The following is a 21,118-nucleotide window of genomic DNA, read 5'->3' as shown; positions in this document are numbered from 1 at the left end:
CGCAAAGTACAACAAAACTGTGCAATTAGTTTTTGATTTCGTCTACATTTAGTACTCCATGTATGTACCGCAAGTTTGATGTGATAGGAATCTTCTTTTTGCATAGTGCTAAAGTTGGGATTTTGGGCTGAACTAAACAGGCCCTTAACATAAAAGGTGGTGACTTGTGATTTTGAGAATCTTTTGTTCAAGTTTTATCACTCAGCCTTCAGCCTTCTCATAGGCTTAATGCATTATCTTCTATATGTAGGATTATAGATGACTCAAAATACAGTCTAGCATATATGATGTGCTACTACGATATCTCAAGATGTCCTACATGTTTCTAATAAACTGGCAGGTGGGACTTGCCGGTACAAAACATTTTCTGAGGGAACTCGTTTCTTCCTAACATATCAATAAGTTTTGCTCTATACATTTTTAGATAATAAAGACGTGAGTTGATTGGGATAGAGATAGATTATGGCATCCCACCACAAGATAATATAATGCTCCCTCTACCCTAAATTATAGGTCATTTTGGTTTGCTAGATTCATAGATGTTATTATGTATCTAGATGTAAGGTATATATCTAAGTGCATAATAAAGTTTATAAATCTAATAAAGCTAAAACAATCTATGATTTGGAATGCCACCACTCTGTCTTGTATGGGCACCTTGCTTGCTCCAGATCATGTATATCATCCACCTGTGTCTTTTTCTTCATCCTCCTGTTCATCTTTTTACCAACATTGATAGTTGTTCACTTTTAGTTTCACAAGGCAAGCGCAATGTGTACAGTAAAAATGACCTTAAGGTGGGCCATAGGTAAAATGACCATTAGTTAAAGGAGGTATGATGGGTACAGTAAAAATGACCTTAAGGTGGGCCATAGGTAAAATGAGCATTAGTTATTTCCACGGTCACAATGGTAAAAAGGAGGTATGATGGGTCCCATTGAAACAAATAAAAAACTGATCACCCCCTTCGCATGATAGACCCGGATGGTAAGGGCGTCCACAATGTGCTTCAAAACTAGCGGGACTAAAAATATTCCAATTCACCTACCTGAATCATTGTGAGGGTGGTTCATATAGTGATCCATAGTAAAAGTCATCCATAAGCTTATGGGCTGCCCGTAAGAGATAAAATACAATATATCTCTCTCATTCCACCCACTTTCCTCTATCTCTTTCCTTCCTCTCCCTCTCTCTCTCCATGTATGATCACTTTACAGATTATTGTAAAGTTTGTCATAGCTATGGTCTACTGTCATAAGGCCCACCACTAAGAACTACTTGGTCAAATACATGGGAGTCACTAAGAGAGAGAAATGATTTTTTTATTGCTTATTGCTTCACCTTAAGCTTAAGTGGACTTTAGGGAATCTTTTCTTATGGTGCTATTCCATAATGTTTGTTGCTAACAATAAGACTTCATCTATTGCTTAAGGTTATCTTTTCATGCACATTGTGGATGCCCCAAGCCCGTTGTTTTCTAAAAAACATTTTAAAAAAACTATATTGATATTGGTAACGACATGACATGTCACCTCCGCCGCCGGACTGCCGGAGTGCTTTCTGTCACAGAGATCACAAATAAATCAGTGATCGCAGAAGGAATAATTCATAATTGGAATACCGGTTCTTATGCAGCTCATTGCGAACCTGGAATTTACGCATGGATTGACACTGTGACAGCACCAAGTCACCAAACTGTCCGAACGATGACGGCGACGCGCCAATGACCGAACAACAAGGGAATGGACATATAGCCCAGTGGACAGTGGTTAACGCCAGCGCTCTGATCCCGGCTGACTGCTGCATGCTCCCAGGTCCCAGCTTGGGCTGGGCCTTTGGTGGTGGGAAACTGGGAGCAAGAGTGGCTGTGCAGAGAAAACTTGCAAAAAAAATAAAAAATACAAGTAGAAGAAAACCTGCAGCTAATACAACGATGACCTGGCTTCGCAATGGTTCAGCCTCTATGGATATTTAAGTTTGCTTCTTGTGTCTAATAATCCTAGAGCAGGCACGAACGAGGTGTTTTGCAATAGCGCATCCAGCTTACTTCAAGCTCTATAGGGATACATTTGGCTCTTACATGTGCGGTTTGTGTGCTAACGTAAACCTTAGAACTTTAGAAAGTTGCTTCATTCACATTTAAATATGCAGTACAATAACATTTTCTGTAAAACATATATATTAGCTATTAATTTTTTTAAGAAGTACGGTACATCTTTTCAAACTTTGTGTACATGTATATCCGTTGGAAATACCAAACTTTAAAGAGTCTGATACAGACAGCTTCGATCGGTTGCAGTACGCCGCATGTGGCTAGTTTTTTAAAGAAGACAAAGTGGGAGCTAAAGCATTTTTGCCCGCTGACTCTAACTCTCTGATGGTCTGGCCAGCAGATCCAGTCAAACGATTTGCAGTTGCCGGGCTTTTGTGTGTCACTGTCACATCTTGTTACGTACAAGACAACGGTAACACTGGACTTCGCTGTTATTGTCTCTTGGATCCAAGTCTTTGATGGGAGCACGCAGTTCCCGTACTCTGCAGCAAACACAGTGGATCGGAAACGGACAACAGTGAGATTACCATCCACTTAAACAAGTGCCATGGATAAGATCATGGTGGACGAGAGTGCAGTGTAAACTCACTTGGTGCGTGGTAGACGACAAAAGCGGCGCCGGCGAAGTCCCACGTCCCGCTGGCCCGGTGATTCGGTGATTGCGCTGGTAGTAGCTGTTGAACGCGTAGGAGGCGTGCGCGACCATATGGTGTTGGGCTCGAAGCACGGCGCGGCGGGCTGGATGGCGCCGCAGTCCGCGCCGTGGCTGCACGCGTAGTCCAGCGCCGCCTGCAGCCGCGCGTCCCCGACGGCCGCGTTCGCCACGCACCAGCTCGACGTCGGCGGCGCCGGCGCCGGCGAGACGCCGTGGAAGTCGAACTCGTACACCTTCTGCATGTTCGGGTAGAACAGGCCGAAGTGCTGCTCGATGTCGTCCGGCCCGGTGCCCTTCTGGTTCTCGTTGAAGAGGGCGAAGATGTACAGGGGTGACGTTGTTGTTGTACGCCTGCGCGTTCTCTTTTGACGCCGCCGGCGGGTCGCCATTCTTGGCCGTCAATACGTGCCCGAACCGCCCGTGTATGGGGTGTCCGCCGGACGGCGACCCGGTCTCCCCAGTGAACGCTCTCAAACTGGTGAACCCCAGCCTATCCATGGCGAAGTACGCGGCGTCGAGCTGGGCATCCAGGAGGCTGTAGTACATGAGGCTGGTCTTGGGGTCGCGGACGCCCGGGGTTGGGTTTCCCCGAATAGTCGCGCACTACGTCAGAAAGCATTTGAGGCATTTGTGTTGACGGCTACTTGCAGGTATCGTACCCACAAGCAATCTTGAGCCAACACAAATGTTATCTGTACTGGCGGGTACCGCTGTCTACCGACGGGCAACGTTAGCCACCTGCCAGCACAGATGATTTCTGTGCTGGTGGTGTGGTTACATCACCCGCCAGCACAGATGATTTCTGTGCTGGCGGGTGCTTATACTGCTCATCAGGAATATGAATTTTTCCATTCAATATATTATTTCCCATGAGTTATTTATAATTTTTATGTCTCGCCAGTTTTTAGCCGTCAAAATGAAATATGTATCTCCTAACAACAAACTTGAATAATAAATAATTCATATTATTAAAAACTGCATCGTACATAATATATAATTCACATTATTAAAATTCAACATTTAGAATAGAGCTATTCTTTGCCACGTTAATATTAAAACTATTACACCCATTTACAAAGATTTGTGCACTCATCCGCCATCTAACACGCCATCTTTATCAAAGAATGCTCCATCCTCGTGACAAATCTCGCGTAGGATGAACCTCGCCATGTTCGTATAAATATTATCGATTTGTTTGTCTTCGATCTTACTATAGTTAGTGTTGATGGTAGTGTCGGTGTTTTATACCCGTCAACTTACCACGGGAGTACCCGGGGTAGTAGATTGGTTGATGGGGAATCGTCGGACCTGGAACTCGAAGGTAAAAGCGAGGACACAAGATACGAATTTATACAGGTTCGGACCGCTAGAGTAACGTAATACACTACGTCCTGTTTGGGAGTTGTATACTGCATCCTGCGCTTGGGTGTTGCATAGCCTGATTTTCTATTGATGATGATTTTGAGCTATGCCCATCTAGGTACCCCTGCCCTCCTTTATATACTCCAGGGGTAGGATTACAAGTCGGTTACAAGGAGGAGTCCTAATAGAATTACGTGGTATGAGTCCTAGTAGGATTATGGTGGAATCCTAGTAGGAGTCCGTCTTCTTTCTTCCTTGCGGGTACTGTGAATCTATCCCCGACAAGCCTCCGAGCGCTTCATAGCCAAATGCAGTAGTCTTCGAGTACTTTTAAGATCCTTGCCGAGTAGTTTTGGTGCTCTCGAGTACTTTGTCTGGCTGAATCTTCAAAATTTCTCAAAGCTGCCATGAGGCTATGGTGTGCTCAAAGCCTTGATCAACTTGATATTATAGTCTTCATATATGGAGGGCGGTCGCCGCCCATATGGAGTAGCCCCCGAACCTTAGGTTGAATCGAAGAATTAGGCTGAGGGCCAATAAAATCTTGAATTTTCTTCCTTTGTCTTGAAAAAAATCAATTGTTGAGTGTAGCTTATCAGCCCTCGAGCCTTGGATTGATTGATTGATTGAATAATCAATTCAAGGGGCTTGAATCTTCATGCAAGTCATCATCCGAGTAGTTTTGCGGCGTCTAGCCCCCGAGCTTATGCGTCAGGTGAGCCGTAGGAGCCACGTCGAGTAGTTATTAGCGCTTAGCCCCCGAGCTTGGAAGCTAACTGAGCCACTTGAAGTATTTTCGAGTAGTAATTGACGTTTAGCCTCCGAGTTTGGGAACTAGCTGTGCCTTTAGAGGTACGCTTAGCACCTTGGAGCGTCGTCGCCGAAGTTTGACCTGAAAGAAGAAATGCATACATTATGTAGCATATTTATGGAATATTAAAACTACTGAAATTTATTCAGTGATCAATATAAACGTTTTGTGTCATACTCTTATTTTGGCCATATTTCTCCTGAATAGTTAGCTTGTTACGTTTAGGCTCTCAGTCTCCGTTAGCCGCAGCCACTGCGTGGCGAGATCTTTATCTCTTGTACGCGTGTCGGGGATACATTCCCAGTACCTGCAAGGAAGGAAGAAGTCAGACTCCTACTAGGATTCCCCTGTAATCCGACTAGGACTAGTCCCGTGTACTCCTACTAGAACTCCTCCTTGTAATCCGACTAGTACTCTGCCCCCTGGAGTATATAAAGGAGGGCAGGGGTACCTAGCTCGGCAGGTCATAGCTCAACTCCAATGTATCAATCCCCAAGATCAATACAAACCAACACACAGGACGTAGGGTATTACGCGATCTAGCGGCCCGAACCTGTCTAAATCGTGTTCCTTGCGTCACCATTGATTCCTTGATTCTCAACGACCCTTACCGCATAAAAAACCACCTAGGGTACCTCCTAGGCAGGTTGCCGGTCTAAAACACCGACAGCTGGCGCGCCAGGTAGGGGAACTCGTCGAGTTTCTCAGCGCGAACTCAATGGCACGGTCGTCATCAAGCTCGTCTTCGCTATTGAAGCGGGCGCAACCTTCGTTTTTGGATCCTGGCTCTACATCGCAGACGGCGTTGGATCGTTCCAGCGCCAGATCGTCAACTCCGACGGCGACCTCGAGTTCCACCGCGATTCGAACTCGAACTCCAACGGTGACTCCGGGTCCGACTACAACTCGGAGTCTGACGGCGACTCTGGGTCCGACGACGACTCGAAGTCCAATAGCGACTCTGAGTTTGACTACAACTCGAAAGTCCGACTACATCGCAAGCTCGCCGACGACTACGGGCGGCTCACCGATGATTTCATCGACTATGTCGTAAGCACGCCGACTACTCCAGCCAAGCATGGTCTACGCTCAAAACGCATCCTTGTCTCGAGGTCTTGGATTAGTCCGACCCTCTAAGCTGGGGGTCGGGCGATTCGAAGCCTTGCGGCAAAGGGTCGGGCGCATCCGACCCCAGGACCAAGGGTCGGGCGAGGCGGAGTTCCACCCTCAAGGGGTCGGGCGCATCCGACCCCGGGACAAGGGTCGGGCGAGGCGGAGTTCCACCCTCAACGGGTCGGGCGCATCCGACCCCGGGACCAAGAGTCGGGCGAGGCGGAGTTCCATCCTCAAAGGGTCGGGCATGTCTGACCCCGGGACCTTGGGTCGGGCGAGACGGAATGAACTACTAATTGCCCACGTCAAGACAACCACGATCAGCTTGCCGACCACTCCGTCAGCTACGGGAAGCTCGTCGACGACTTCAACTCGTCTTGACTAAAAATTAGTCGGGGCAAACTTTGCATCACCGACAACTAGTCAGAATCGCCTCCGACTAGTCGACTTCGTCAACGACCGTCACAGCTTCGTCGACAATCATCCACGAATCAAGCTAAGTCACTTTTCTAAATTATTTTCCGACTTATTTTCCGTTTGCGCGCAACACGTGCTCTACTCGCCGGAAACTCTTGCGCGCAACGCGCGCTCTATTCGCCGGAGGGCAGCAAACTCTTTCGTGCTACCGCGCTCTCTTTTTATCGCAACAGCGAATATTCCCTTTTATCTTCTTTTAAGGTCACTACTCTTCTCGAGCAGAACACGCCTTAACTCGTGAAAGCCTCAGGCGCATCTGTCACGCCTAAGCCCATACGCGTAAACGAGACAACGATCTCACACACGCAGCGGCAATGGCTACCCAGAGACTGAGAGCCTAAGCGTAACAGGCTAACTACTCGGGAAGAGTATGACTGAAATAAGAGCTTGACTCGCAATCGTGCAGTCTCTTTCTTGTCACAGCAGCGACTCCTCTCACTTTTGTCTTCTCTTAAGGTCACTACTCTTCTCGAGCAAAACACGCCTTAACTCGTGAAAGCCTCAGGCGCATCTGTCACGCCTAAGCCCATACGCGTATACGAGACAATGATCTCACACACGCAGTGGCAACAGCTACCCAGAGACTAAGGGCCTAATCATAACAGGCTAACTACTCGAGAAGAATATGACCGAAATAAGAGCATGACACAACTTCATATTGATCACTGAATAAATTTCAGCAGTTTCAAAATACTACAAATATGCTACATAATGTACGCATCTTTTCTTTCAGGTCAAGCTTTGGCGACGACGCTCGTCGTGACGCCCACTAAGCATGCCTCCAACGGCACAGGCTAGTTCCTAAACTCGGGGGCTAAGCACCAATCAGTACTCGGAATATCTCCAGTGGCTCAGCTAGCTCCCAGGCTCGGGGGCTGGACGCTGTAAAACCACTCGACGTGGCTCCAACGACTTACCTGGCGCATAAGCACGGGGGCAGGACGCCGCAAGACTACTCGAATGATGACCTAAGTGAAGAATCAAGACCCTCGGATTGATTATTCAATCAATCCAAGGCTCGGGGGCTGATAAGCTACACCCAAGACTTTTTTCAAGTCGAAAGAGGAAGATTCAAGATTTTGACCCTCAGCCTGATTCTGCGATGCAACCTAAGGCTCGGGGGCTACTCCATATGGAGTGCGACTTTCGCCGCCCTCCATACATGAAGACTACAATATTATGTTGATCAAGACTTTGAGCACACTATAGCCTCATGGCAGCTTTGAGAAGCATTGAAAGATTCAGCCTGACAAAGTACTCGAAGAGCACCAAGACTACTCGGCGAATATCTCAAGACTACTCGAAGACTGCTGCATTCGACTATGAAGCGCTCGGGGGCTTGTCGGGGATACATCCCCAGTACCCGCAAGGAAGGAAGAAGTCAGACTCCTACTAGGATTCCCCTGTAATCCGACTAGGACTAGTCCCGTGTACTCCTACTAGGACTCCTCCTTGTAATCCGACTAGTACTCTGCCCCCTGGAGTATATAAAGGAGGGCAGGGGTACCTAGCTTGGCAGGTCATACCTCAACTCCAATGTATCAATCCCCAAGATCAATACAAACCAACACACAGGACGTAGGGTATTACGCGATCTAGCAGCTCGAACCTGTCTAAATTGTGTTCCTTGCGTCACCATTGATTCCTTGATTCTCGACGACCCTTACCGCATAAAAGACCACCTAGGGTACCTCCTAGGCGGGTTGCCGGTCTAAAACACCGACAACGCGTACGGGTACTGCCATTTGCACAACTGAGATTTTTATCTCATGTATGTGTGCTGACACTTAGGCATGACAGATGCTCCTGAGGCTTTCACAAATTAAGGCGTATTTTTCTCAAGGAGATTAGTGACCTTAAGAGAAGACAAAAATGAGTAGTCGTCGTTGTGACAAAAAAGAGAGCGTGATTGCGCTCAAGAGTTTGCTGCCCTCCGACGAGTAGAGTGTGTGTTGTGTGCATGAGTTTGCTGCCCTCCGGCGAGTAGTTGGCAAAGTGTAGCTCTATAGAGTAATTCCCGTCGAGAGGCGTACACAAATAAGTAGTTGGTGCGTTGCCCCGCATACGGGAAACAAGCCGAAAAATAATTAGAAAAGTGACTTAGCTTGATTCATGGACGATTGTCGATGAAGTCGTAGCGGTCGTCGATGAAGCCACGATGATTGTTGATGAAGTCGACTAATCGGAGTCGATTCTGACTGGTTGTCGACGATGTGAGGCCTGCCCCGACTAATTTTCTAGTCAAGATGAGCAGTCACCAGCGAGCGTCACGGCGTAGTCGAAGTAGTCGTTGGTGAGTTGCCCGTCGAAGTAGTCAAGATTGTCGCTGGCGCGATGATTGTTGATCAAGCCGGCTAGTCGGAGTCGATTCCGACTAGTTATTGATGGTGCAAGACCTGTCCCGACTAGTTTCTATTCGAGACTAGTAGTCGAGGTAGTCGTTGGCGGGTCGTCGAGCGCCCTCTCGAAGTTGAAGTAGTTGTTGACGAGGTAGTATGCGGTCGGATGTTGATATTGCCGCGAAGCACTTGAAGTCTTCGTGTACTCCTTTGTGTGTGCATAGCAATTTCAGGCTGAATTTTTATCTTCTTCACGCACCATGGCAGCATGTTTTCTCGGTCCTGATGATGTTCTGCTTTCAGATTTGAGTTCTAGCTTTGATAGGAAGGAATTAGCTTTGTGATCTTCTTTTTGCCTTAGGAACAACAACCACGCGATGATAGCCTGGCAGTCTGCTGATTGGTTTGTGGGGTGTAGTAGGCGAACTTTGCTTCGAACTTGGAGATGCTTGCTTTGGTTTCGGACTCAATTACCGAACCCAATTCCTACTTGATCCCTGCTTGTCGCGGCAGGAGATGCGTGTCGTCGAGTACTAAATCTGTCGTGAATTGTGTGAAAACAGATGAGTAGCCATTGATAGTAGTCAAGGTTGTCGCTGGCGCGTCGGCTTGCCGATTGTAGGTGTTGCCGCGCGAGCTATAATCTTGATCGGTGCGATCCTTGGCATTACCTAGTCAGATTCAACTTGGGCAGGGACTTGCGGCTTTCTGCGGATGGAATCGCCTGTGATCCAATTGTTTTCCCAAGCTTCTCGACTTTGCTTCGAATTTGAACTCGGCGACTTGCTTCTCGTTGAGTAAATTGATTTTGAAGATGAGGTCCTTCAAGCTCGCCTGATGATCTCGACGATCGCCCTTACCTGGCGCGCTAGCTGTCGGTGTTTAACCTGGCAACCTACCAAGGGGGTACCCGAGGTAGAGTTTTGGTTGGTGGGTGTCGTCGAAATCAGGAGCTTGATGGTGTACGTAGGCACGCAATTTAGACAGGTTCGGGCCGCTAGATTGCGTAATACACTACGTCATGTGTGTTGTTTGCATGCATTAGATTGAACTTGTTTTGAGGGGCCCTGCCCGCCCTTATATACCGGGGGAGCAGGGTTACAGGGCAGTTATTTTTACAAGAGTACTAGTCAGATTCGACTGCAGAGTTCTACTCTAACTCGGAATAGTAGTTTCCTTGTCTATGACTAGTCTCCTGGTAGTCCATGTAGACTACGTCACCCTGTATCGTAGTCTCCATGTCCTGGTATGCCTCGGTGTACTTCTCTTCGTATGGATCCGTACAAGCCTTCTGGTGGACCCATGGATGTACGCCTGACAACGCACGTGAACAGTGGTAGGGTCGTGGTGGCCGAGCACACAGGTGCATAGGCGCAGTGGAACACGTGGTCGGTGGCGGCAATGGGGCAGGGGTGACGGGACGTTAGGGCACGCGGGCTCAAACAACGGGAGTTAGGGTCGGGGGGATGAGGTGCATACGATGGACGATATTCTCAACACGAATCTCAAACACCGGAACACCGGAAGTTATATAGGATCTTCGGGTGCATCAGGTCAGGGAAGCCCAACTAGTAGGCCACCAAACTCAGTTCTTGATTTATTTCTTACAGACCATCAATATTTTCCTCACCAAGTATTTCGTGAAACCATCTACATAAAAGAAAAAATGTGACCTCAGAGAGTAATGATAATTGAAACAACCATATCTACACGCAAGTGACCTAGATTTGCCAATTGGTTATTGAAAGATAGATTTGTAATGCTAGGGGCAAGTGGAGACATATAGGTGAAAACTTAGTAACACAGACTGTGGAACTAGAAGATTGCCCCTAGGTTAAGATTATTCATACAACAATAATCCAATCGCTCTGGCAACATGTTGCTTCAGGGTTCATCTTGGTTCCAGTTCTGTGATCGACACTTCATTCGGTGACATCACCCCTGTTTTACCGTTGCCGGTGGACTGGGAAGCTGTAGGATATGATTCTGAATAAACAGTTGAGTAGCCGCTCTTGGGAATGAAAAATACTGGCTTCAATGGAGCCTGAAGAGAGACAGTGCCGCTGCTGAGCATGACATTTACTGTTGACATCATCGGTCTGTCAACCGGGTTATCCTGAACACATAGTAACCCTATGTGGACACACTTCAGCATCTGTTCTGCAGGAGCTTTGCCTCTCAGAGATGGATCCATAATCTCCACAATTGTCCCCGTGGTCCAGTGCTCCCAAACCTGTGTCAAATGTGAATTCCATTAGTGTCTTTGAGGCAAATTACTTGTGTAGAGAGTTTTGGAGTACTAGAATGTCTTACAAGACTTAAGAGATCAACAGATTGCTCGAAATTAAATGAGCCGCTGCTTCTTCTTCCGGTTAAGATTTCTAGAATCAGGACCCCAAAGCTGAATACATCAGACTTTATAGAGTAGTGGCCACGCATGGCATACTCGGGTGACATATATCCACTGCAACATGAAGAGAAATTATTTCTAGTCAAAGACAGAGCTAGAACTATTTACCAAGGGGACCAAAGTGCAAATAAATGATGCTAAATAGTGCCTTTTTCTTCTCTTTGCATGCAAATTTGAAGTGGTGGGGGACGTACTATGTTCCAACAACTCGACTAGTGATCTCCCGTGATTGATCCCCTCCAAATAATCTAGCCAAGCCAAAATCTGAAATCTTAGGAGTATAATCAGAGTCCAAAAGGACATTGCTCGCTTTAAGATCCCGGTGAATAATCTTCAACTGAGAATCTTCATGGAGATACTGTAATCCTCGAGCAATTCCATTTATTATCTTGACTCTCTTTTCCCAATCAAGCTCCTTGCTTTTCTCAGGATCTGGATGTTTAACAAGAAATGTCATGTGAGCAACGTCATTTTTTTAGTTGTTATGCTACTGAAGAAAACAGATTATTATAAAGTAGTACCGAAAAGAATAGTGTCAATGCTTCTATTGGGCATGTATTCATACACAAGCAGTTTCTCATGTTCTTGCAAGCAAACACCGAGAAGCCTAACAAGATTCTTTTGTTGCAGTTTGGCAACCAGAACAAGCTCATTTTTCAGCTCTTGTATTCCTTGGCCTGAACTCTGTGAGAGCCTCTTCACTGCAATTTCTTGGCCATCAGGAAGGACACCCTGTATAAATGTGAACCTTCAGTTGCCGAAACTGAAAACGCCTTATGAATTGAAGTGATTTGAGTCTCACCTTATAGACCGCACCAAAACCTCCTTCACCAAGCCTATTGCTCTCAGCAAAGTGATCGGTCGCAGCACGTAAAGTTGATATGTCAAGAAGAAGTGAATCGATGCTTTCGATGTCCGCATCATTAGTTGAGTCTGTCAGAATATAGTGACAACACAATTTATAAACATCGACTAGTATCTATGATAATATAACCTCCTTTTAATTCCACAAAAAGAATTAAAATAGTCAAATATAATGGTAATATTATCCCTTAATAAGTCAAGTACTGCATTGCTGCACATATTATTCTATTGCAAATCTGTTCACAGTTCCAAATTGTCAAGACAACTTACAAGATGGTGTCTGTTCTCTTGCTGGTCTTCTCCTCCTCCACAGGAAACAGAGACAAACCGTACTGATAGCTAGCACCGCAGCAACTATAGGCATTGCAATTGCTGCAACAATTCCTGCTTTGTTTCTGCGTCTCCCTGTAAACAAGTACCACAAACTTCAGTAAACAGCATGCTGCAAATCTTACTAATGATTCAACCACAATCTGAACCACTAAGCATGACAAAACATATTTTACTGCAATCGAGCTTCTTTTCAAAAGATACATAGACTCAAGCCCTCGTAGAGAACTTTGGGGTCCAAGCACTAAGAACCTTAGTGCAGCTAGGCCCATACATTCAGGAAATCAACTACTAGCAGAGTAGCAGTGTGGCGCTTTGCAATATGTTATCTGGAATAAGACCCAACTGACAGAAAACAAAGATAACTTTACGTCACAGTTTCATCTTTTGCTGACCCCTTTCCTAATTAGTAGATGATTGGGTGGACCATTAGAGGGTTTAATCACTTAACTTTGAGTACTAGTGCCTACTTATGCCTACTGGAAACCCAACTAACCACATTGCATTGTAGATTAGTCTGTCCGACTCCAGTACTCCACCGTGCTTAATAAAAAATAAAAAACACAAGCACGCTTGAAATGTAATGGGAAAAGGCCAGTGGCCAATCTTTTTCCTACATGATTCATACAAGAGTTGGGGATCCTTGTGGTATACAAGGTTTCTATTTTATTTTTATTCTTTTGTGTGGAACAAGCCTGTGGTTGTTGAGGCTTCCTTGTAGGTTTTTTAAAAAAGATACAAATCTTATCCCTTGGATGCCAAGATGTGTGTTTCTTTAGAACTATTCAGCATACTGTAAGGCTGGAGTAGTAAACGATAGCGACAGGACTGCAGAGGTGTCGAGATCATCAAAGAAACCGGCGTACGCGGTCACTAGTCCTGTACCGAAATCTGTTGACGGATTGCAGTTCATAAATAATTGGAGATAATTTTTTGTTGTCTTTTGTGGAGAACAAGACTGCGGTTGTTGAGGCTTCCTTTTCGTGTTCTTGAGACGCACGTCCCTGTTCTAGAATCTGATTTGAAGGATACATCTAGCGCTAAAATCGAAGCAAAAAACTGCGAACTTATTAGTGAATTTGTGTCTGGCATCTCACCTGGCGGGGTTGCCGTCGGCGTCACGTTAACTGGCGTAGGAGATGGCGCCGGCGCCGGCGTGGACGGCGCGGGCAGCCGCAGCGACGGTCCCCCGGAGAAGAAAGAATACACCTCGTACCTGAAATTGCACCGCAATCCGATGACCCTCCCGCCCTGGCTCCCTCTGAACTGCGGCACCATCGCGATTATGCTCCCAAGGCAGCTCCGGCAGTCGGGGGGCGACATGTCCGGCGTGCACTGCGTGAGCCCGTAGATGGTGGGGTTGCTGGTGTCGAAGCCCTCCTCCCCCGTAGCGAACCTCCTGGACGAATTCGCCGCCGCGTAGTCGCCGGTGGCGTTGAGAAGCACGCCGACTGCGGCCTCGAAAGCCCGCACCGGCGAGTTCACGTTCTGGGTGTTCCTGAGCATGACGGGGTTGCTGTTGCTGGTGGAGGCGAGGAAGTTCTGGTTGGAGAAGCGCAGGTAGCAGAGGTCGTACAGCACCGTCGCGTCCTTGTTGTAGGGGCACAGCTGCTGCGCGTCCTGGAACGCCGTGGTCACGCAGTCCCCGCAGGAGGAAGCGTTGGTGTCGCCGCGGCAGAGGGCCAGAGCGTAGACGATGTCCGGGACGGCGCCGACGCTGCCCGTGGCGAAGAGGTTCCCCGACCGGGACGCGTTCGCGCGGATCGCCGCGGCGAGCTGTGCGAGGTTGGACTGGTAGGTGCTGTTGGCCGTGTAGTTGCCGCCGGTGCTCCCGCAATGGGGCCACGGCTGCGCGGCGGCCAGCGGCGCGAGGGCGAGCAGAAGGCCCGTGACGAGGAGTGGGAGGACGCCGCGGCGCCGCGCGGCCGTGTCCATGTTGCCACGGCGGCTCTTGACTGGTGAGCGGCGAGCCGGCGAACGAGGAGAGAGGTACGTGTATGCGCGCTGCAGGGGCTTTGGGCACGGAAATGTCCCCGGGCAGGCAGGTGCCCTGACCAGATAAGGGCCCCGCAGGTTTGACTGGCGATTCAGCGAAGACTAGAGTACTCGGTGGGCCCGCATGGGCAGCCGTCAAGCACTTTGCTGCCGCTGTTCGCTTTAGTTTATTCAGCTGGCTTATCAGCCACCAAATAGTATTTTCCTCTCACAACAAATCAGCCATTTCAGCTTTTCAGCCAGCTTATAAGCTGAAGCGAACAGGTGATTTGGATGCCGGCTTATAAGCTGAAGCGAACAGGTGATTTGGAGTGCCGTTTGAAAGGGTACGGGTGAAGTAGTAATAACCAATGAAATAAAAATATATGATTTTAATAGATTTGTAACATATTTTTTCTCAGGTTTGCGGAACAGCTTCACGCTACGGCATCTCAATTTATGTAAAGTAGATGAACCTGAAGCCATTAGGTGATTTGCCGACCTCCCGGATTACCTTCTTCATTCTACCTGATCATATAGCCTCAGGCTCCACACTCCAATCTATACTGCCTATGTCCATTCCACTCCTCACACCTTCTGGTTAAATTTGGTTGTAATTTTTCCTATTCGTGGTTGCAGCAGATATAGTACTCCCCTGTTCCAAATCATAGATTGTTTTAGCTTTTTTTTTAATTTATAGACTTTGTTATGCACTTAGATATATCTTATGTCTAGATGTATAATAATATGTATGTATAATTTGGAACGGAGGGAGTAGAAGAGAAGACTTTGTGAAATATAATTGTAGCTTTCTTCATTGACATGCCGGGAAGGATATATCCAAGAGCAAGTTTAATAACGCAGCTAGCAAGCGGGCTGCAAGGTTTCTATCAGCCTTTTTCTAGCCCACTCGTACAATGGTTAGCTCTTCATCATTAATACATGGTCCACAAGTCATTCTCACAAAGTTTCTTGGTTCCTACGCCTAAGTCGGTTGTAAGCTTATAGCCCGCTTCTCCTCTCTCACTTCTTCTCTCTCCTCCACGTCAGCATTCAGCCAGCTTACATCCCCTTATTATACTTGCTCTAAGAGAAAAAAACGAAATACACAAGGAATACGAGGGAGATCAGCTGGCACTCATCTCAAGGCGCCAGGTGGGATACGGATAAGCCAATGTGCATCTGTAAGGGATTTTCGCAATATTTCCTCTTCAGGCAAGACCAAGGCAGCAGCCAAAACAACCAAAAAAGACAGAAGGAACATGCAACACTCGCAGAGAGACTCTTGCTGCTCTGTTTTCCCTAATCCCTCCCTGCACACACGAACCAAAGGAAACTTCGTTTGGTAAACAGAAAGAAACGGTCAAGCATGGACTTGGTCACCGCTCGCGTACGTGCCGTTTTACCTGGTTAATGAAGCAACTGATTGTGACGGGACTGGACAAGTCAGGATGGATCGAATAAAGATTAGGGGGATCATGTTTACGTGTAGGTGATACGCACGTGCGGCTTGCAAAATGCGATGACCATGGTAAGACAAGTACGCGGGATATTCATTTTTAAGCAGACTATAGAGCATGATCAGAAGCGCCTTCTTTTTTCAAGAGAACCATCCGTTATCCAAAGCACATAGTTTTCTGAAAGGACTCACCTCCTCCGGTTGCCCGAGGCGAACCGCCTGGAGGCCGGAGTCCTTACCTAGTTGTTGCTTTACGCGCACAGCTGCCTGCTGTGCTGCGCGTCCTGGAACGCGGCCGCGACGCACGCGGCGAGGGCGGAGGCGTTCGCGTCGCCGCGGCAGAGCGCGAGGGCGTAGACCATGTCCGGCGTAGTGCCGACCCTGCAGCCTTTGGCGAAGAGGGAACGCCGAGGACGAGGAGGAAGCGTTCCGGGCGGGTTTCGGTGGAGACGAGCCGTTCTCCGTGTAGTTGCCGGTGTCCCCGCAGACTGGTCATGGCAGATGAGGTGAAGGTGGGAACAGTCGACACCTCAACCTTGACGCTGTTGAACGGATGGAATAGCAACGTTGACTGATTAGAGAGGGACGGCCTGACTTTCATTACCTCCAGTAGGAAGGGTGATTTGATTAGACCTTTGTTAGATTTTTGCAGGGAATGCTTTGAATTTGGCTGGACCTGGACATATCTCCCCGTCCACACTCCCAACTTTTCTCTCACCTCCCTCTTCATCTTCTCAAGCTTCTTCAACGTCACAAGCCAGCCTGTGACCACGCCATCAGAAGGAAATGAGGAGCTGGGCCGCAGAAAGAGAACCAAGAAACCCACAAAGAAGCTGGAGCTGTGAAACGATATGACAGTGGGCTGAGCCCATGTAATTTCTTTTATGTACTGGTGAGACTGAGGGGGAGAGTAGCAGAGATGAAAACACGTACTAGAATCCTAAACCCTCAAGATTTCTGTTCGTGCTCGAATCCTTCATCGGGGTTCAGCCGAATTCTACCCCAAATTTTCTCTCACCTCCCTCTTCATCTTCTCAAGCTTCTTCAACTTCACAAATGTCTACTGCGCATAAACAGAGAAAATGTTCAGAGCTTCATCTGTAGACTATAACCACGATCAGCAGATGCAGACACAGCTAACTGATAGCCACTAGCGACCTATCCCCCCAAGCAAAGCAAGGCCATAAACAACCATCCCAAAACGCAGCACTCTGGCGAGGCCTCATTGGAGTGGAGGCCACCCAGCACGGAGATGACTGCTTGGTCGATCGAGTGGTCGGTCGACGAGTAGCTTTCCAGGGATTGCCGCCATCACCATGATGCGACCTTTGCCTCGGATCAGCAGGCGGCCGGCGCGAAACGCAACGTCATCGCCAGGCGCCTCGAGCGAGCAGTTCCTCGTTCATGGACGCCGCGCGCCCCTCTCGGGAGGCCTCGTCGAGGGCGCCAGGGGCGCTCGTCGGAGCCTCACTGGCAGGTAGCCGGCGCCAGGGTTCTTCTGCCTTCACCTCGTCCTGCTGGCGTTTCAAGCCATGTGCTGCAGTGAACGGGGCGAGCAGTAGCGGCCGAGACGTGGCGGCGCTCCGGCGGGCGGCGGCGAGGCGACGCGCGGAGCGGAGTGTCGGGGCCTCGGGGGTGGACGGTATTTCATTTACCGTCCAACCCTGGGACCCTGCGAGCCGTCAGATCGAGCACATATGGCCCGGACTTCAACAGGTTGCGCTTTGACCCGGTCGTTTCCCTGCCTCGACGGCATGGATTGCGTGGCGCGGCGACGGCGCTGCCGGAGGGCGCCGGCGGTCTCTCTGCCGGCTTCTGGGTCATCGGCGGCGTCAAGCGCGCTTCCAACTAAATAGGCCGTTGCTCCGCCGGCCGGCGTTCGGAGGACCATATCGTTCTCGCCCCGTTGATGTCGCCGTGGAAGCCGAGGAGCGCCGGGGTGCCAGGGGCCCAGCGCGCGGCGCATGCTCCCAACACGGAACGCGCGCATCTGACGGAGCTGTTCCATTCCGGTGCTCGAGCTGCCGGAGCGGCGCGGCTCAACGTCAACGGGGGAGACGGCGGGAATCTACGGGGAGATGGGACGGCCGGGCCATGGAGATGTGCGACGTTGACGGGGCATCGTCGGCGGCAGGCGATATAGCATCCCACGAGCCCAGCAGAGAGTGTCGTTTCATCGATCCGTGCCGGGCGTCGAAGCTCTGGAGGCGGCAGAGTCCGGGAACACCATCACCGGCGCGCCGCAAGCGTTCTATTGGCGATCATCATCAGGTTAGTTGCGGCCATGCTCAGTGGTCAGCGGGAAGAAGGATCGAGCGCGGCTAACGAACAACGATTGTCTTCGGCAACAATTCTGCCGCCGCCCAACTTTATTTCCTGTTGGCTGTTGCTGCAGTTTGCTACCGCACGCACGCTATACGGAGAGCCAGAGCAAGTTTTAGTTCGTTCAGAGGGTTCGTGTTGGAGACTGACTGCTCCATGAACAGCGTTCAGCCGTCAGTCAGCGGATCAGCCAACCTCCAAGTTAACAACCTGCAGCACGCATCTTGCATCGGGATCATCAGCCATATCTGATAAGAACGCAAACCACAGCTGCTGCTATACGGCCGGAAATGTTAGAAACGAGCAACAGCGATGGCAGCCCCAAAAGAAATAAGCAGCAAACATTAATCTTTAATCTCTCGGTCTCCTCACTAACTACCTCTTCCCATGATGCACAAATATTAGCTTGTGGGCTAACTTTTACTCAATCGTGGACCTCACCTTGCTACCTTCTTCTTTACCTATTATTAAAGCAAGTAACGTTTCTGTCCGGATTTTTCGTCCGTCGGGCTATTTTTTAAAAAAAACCCTGACATTTCATGATATCAACCTGCAGTCTCCGACTCGCCCGATCCCGAGTGAAGCTCCGCCTCGCCCGACCCTGAGTCCTGGGGTCGGGAGTGTCCGACCCCTGAGCGGAACGTTGGAGTAGTCCGATGCTATTTTTCAAAAAAACCCCTGATATTTCGTGATATCAACCCACAATCCAATTTTGAGTATACGCCCGACCCTTGGTCCCGGGGTCGGATGCGCCCGACCCCTTGAGGGTGGAACTCCGCCTCGCCCGACCCTTTTTCCCGGGGTCGGATGCACCCGACCCCTTGGTCCCGGGGTCGATGCGCCCGACCCCTTGAGGGTGGAACTCCACCTCGCCCGACCCCGAGTGAAGCTCCGCCTCGTCCGACCCTGAGTCCTAGGGTCGGGAGTGTCCGACCCCTGAGCGGAACGTTGGAGTAGTCCGAGGTGAAGTCGAATCCGACGCGTAGTCGAACTCGAACTGGTTGACTTTGAACGTCTCCTCCTCCCCCACTTCCAGGAGGAGGCTCCCGCCCGTCGAGAATGGCCACAGCCACGACGGCGTGGCCGTCACCTCCAGGAGGTCCTCATGGCCACCGACGACATCCTGCCATCCTCCGACGTCAACGCCATCATCCTCCGATTCTTACGCCACTTCAGGGACCCGCACGACGCCAGCCGTGTCGACCAGGTAATGGCCACCGCATCCTCGAGGCGGCAGCGAAGCGGGCAGCGATTGGAGTGGAGGCCAGACTGCCAGGAGTGCTCGCTTCCGAATTGGATCGGAATCGAAGCTGACTCGGGGCCAGACTGCCAAGAGAGTTCGCTGCCGAACCGGATCGGAATTGAGGCCGACTCGGATAGAAATCGAGGTTGCGTTCTTGCCTGTATAAATAGCTGCGGGGTTGTGGCCAGGAGCCCAGGACCTCCTCGCCATCGAGAAACTGCTCAGCAACACGCGTATAGATCACCTCCATCAACACCAACACGTGAGCAAGTAATGACCCGTAGCAACGCACGGTCATTTCTGCTAGCTTTTAATATTGTGCAAATGGCAATAATTAAAGACCACCCTGTAGAAGGCAGCTTAATAAGTGAAGACGATGTCTTTTGGGCCGGAATGTTTTGCGGCGTTGCGTTTCAACTGGGCCAAGCCCAGTAAGCACTAGCGTGTCTGACAGCTTGAAGACGATGGGCCAACTGGGCCCTGCCTGCTTCTTCTTCGACTTCTTCGCCTGCGCCCGTCCGAGCCACGGGAGACGCCGCCGCCCGCGACGCCTTCAAGCTGACCGCTTCGGTCCGCAGTGCCGCACCGCCCAAAGAAGCCACGGGCACGCAAGCGCGCACGAAGGAACCGTTCCGAGGCCCCGTCCCGTCCGTGGTCGGCGAGCCGCCCGCCGTCTGTACTCCGTGCCGATGGGCGCCCGCCACCACTGTCCACACGGCATTGCAGCCGCCCACCCGCGCTGGCGCCGGGAGCCCAGGATGGCCGGGCGGCCGGGCTAGTTCCTTCAGAGCCGCCCGGTCACAGCATACGGTGCGTGCGCGTGCCCTCGGTCGTGGCCGGAGGAGGACGAAGAGGAGGTTGTGCAAGGCTCTTCGCGGCGGCGCGCAAACAAGAGATGTGCGCGAGGGAGCCGTGGCCGTCGGCGCTCGACGCGGCCCCCGCGCCGCCAAGCAAGTTGGGCCGCGCGTGAATGTGGAACGAGGATGTCGTCGGGAGGTCCCCCGGAAACTTCTGAACGCTTATTCCCCGTTGGAGAACTCGACCCTCGATGCGTACCCCCAAGATCCGCCGCTCGGCCGCCGCCGACCGCCGACGGATGGCGACAGGGAAGAAACTCGGATTTTTCATTTCACCCCCTCATTCGGATCGCGACTGTTAACCGTGATCCGATATTTTCTGCGTTTTGCACTTTACCCCCTAACTTATACAGATTAGCCCCCCTCCTCCGTATTGCTCGCTGCTCGGCCGCTAGCTGACCGTCCGCCGCCGCCGCCCTCCGGGGCGCTCGTCCATCGGCCATTCGAGCTACCAGGAGCCGCCGCCGTCCATCGGTGAAGGAGAATTCGAACCGCAGATTAGGTCTCAGTGTAACATTGGGCGAATTTGCCTCAATTCCCCTGCTCACTGCCGCCCGGTGGCTTAGCTCGCCGTCGCCGTTGAAGAAGCAAGCCGCACGATGCCCCTGGTGATGGGTACGCCGTACGCGATATGGCAGCGAAAGGTCGAGCTGGAGGCGAAGAGGTTGACACGCACAGGGCCACAGGCTGTTCGGATTGAAACGGCCAACGAGGCGGACGCCTGAAGCTTGTAGATCTCATTTTCACTTAAAATGCAATTTCCTGTAAGGCCTGGTTTGGTTCGTTTGCTTATTTTTAAGTACCCGTCATATCGAATGTTTAGAAGTATTAAACGTAGACTATTACAAA

General features: G+C 50.0%; 1 protein-coding gene and 1 pseudogene across 1 annotated transcript; one reads left to right on the top strand and one right to left on the bottom strand.

Moving 5' to 3' along the window:
• The first annotated feature begins 908 nt into the window (after window positions 1–908).
• Window positions 909–3,383, top strand: LOC101764143 (annotated as a pseudogene).
• A 7,134-nt stretch (window positions 3,384–10,517) lies between these two features.
• Window positions 10,518–14,425, bottom strand: LOC101784650 (cysteine-rich receptor-like protein kinase 6). Its single transcript, XM_004957871.3, has 7 exons — window positions 13,512–14,425; window positions 12,355–12,489; window positions 12,023–12,153; window positions 11,742–11,952; window positions 11,415–11,652; window positions 11,124–11,274; window positions 10,518–11,043 (listed from the first exon to the last, which is right to left on the bottom strand). The coding sequence occupies exons 1-7, from the start codon at window positions 14,347–14,349 to the stop codon at window positions 10,702–10,704; spliced, it is 2,046 nt and encodes a 681-aa protein (XP_004957928.1). The 5' UTR covers window positions 14,350–14,425; the 3' UTR covers window positions 10,518–10,701.
• Between the last annotated feature and the right edge of the window lie 6,693 nt (window positions 14,426–21,118).

Source organism: Setaria italica, chromosome II (genome assembly GCF_000263155.2).
Source record: "Setaria italica strain Yugu1 chromosome II, Setaria_italica_v2.0, whole genome shotgun sequence".
NCBI classification, from domain to species: domain Eukaryota; kingdom Viridiplantae; phylum Streptophyta; class Magnoliopsida; order Poales; family Poaceae; genus Setaria; species Setaria italica.
This window is presented reverse-complemented; position numbering and strand designations above follow the sequence as displayed.

Excerpts from the sequence above, each read along its gene's own strand:
- LOC101784650 (XM_004957871.3), bottom strand. The coding sequence starts at position 14,349 with ATGGACACGGCCGCGCGGCGCCGCGGCGTCCTCCCACTCCTCGTCACG. Across the intron at positions 11,275-11,414 it reads AGTCGAGTTGTTGGAACATA|TGGATATATGTCACCCGAGT; the intron begins GTACGTCCCCCA and ends TTCATGTTGCAG. Across the intron at positions 11,044-11,123 it reads CTGTTGATCTCTTAAGTCTT|GTTTGGGAGCACTGGACCAC; the intron begins GTAAGACATTCT and ends CATTTGACACAG.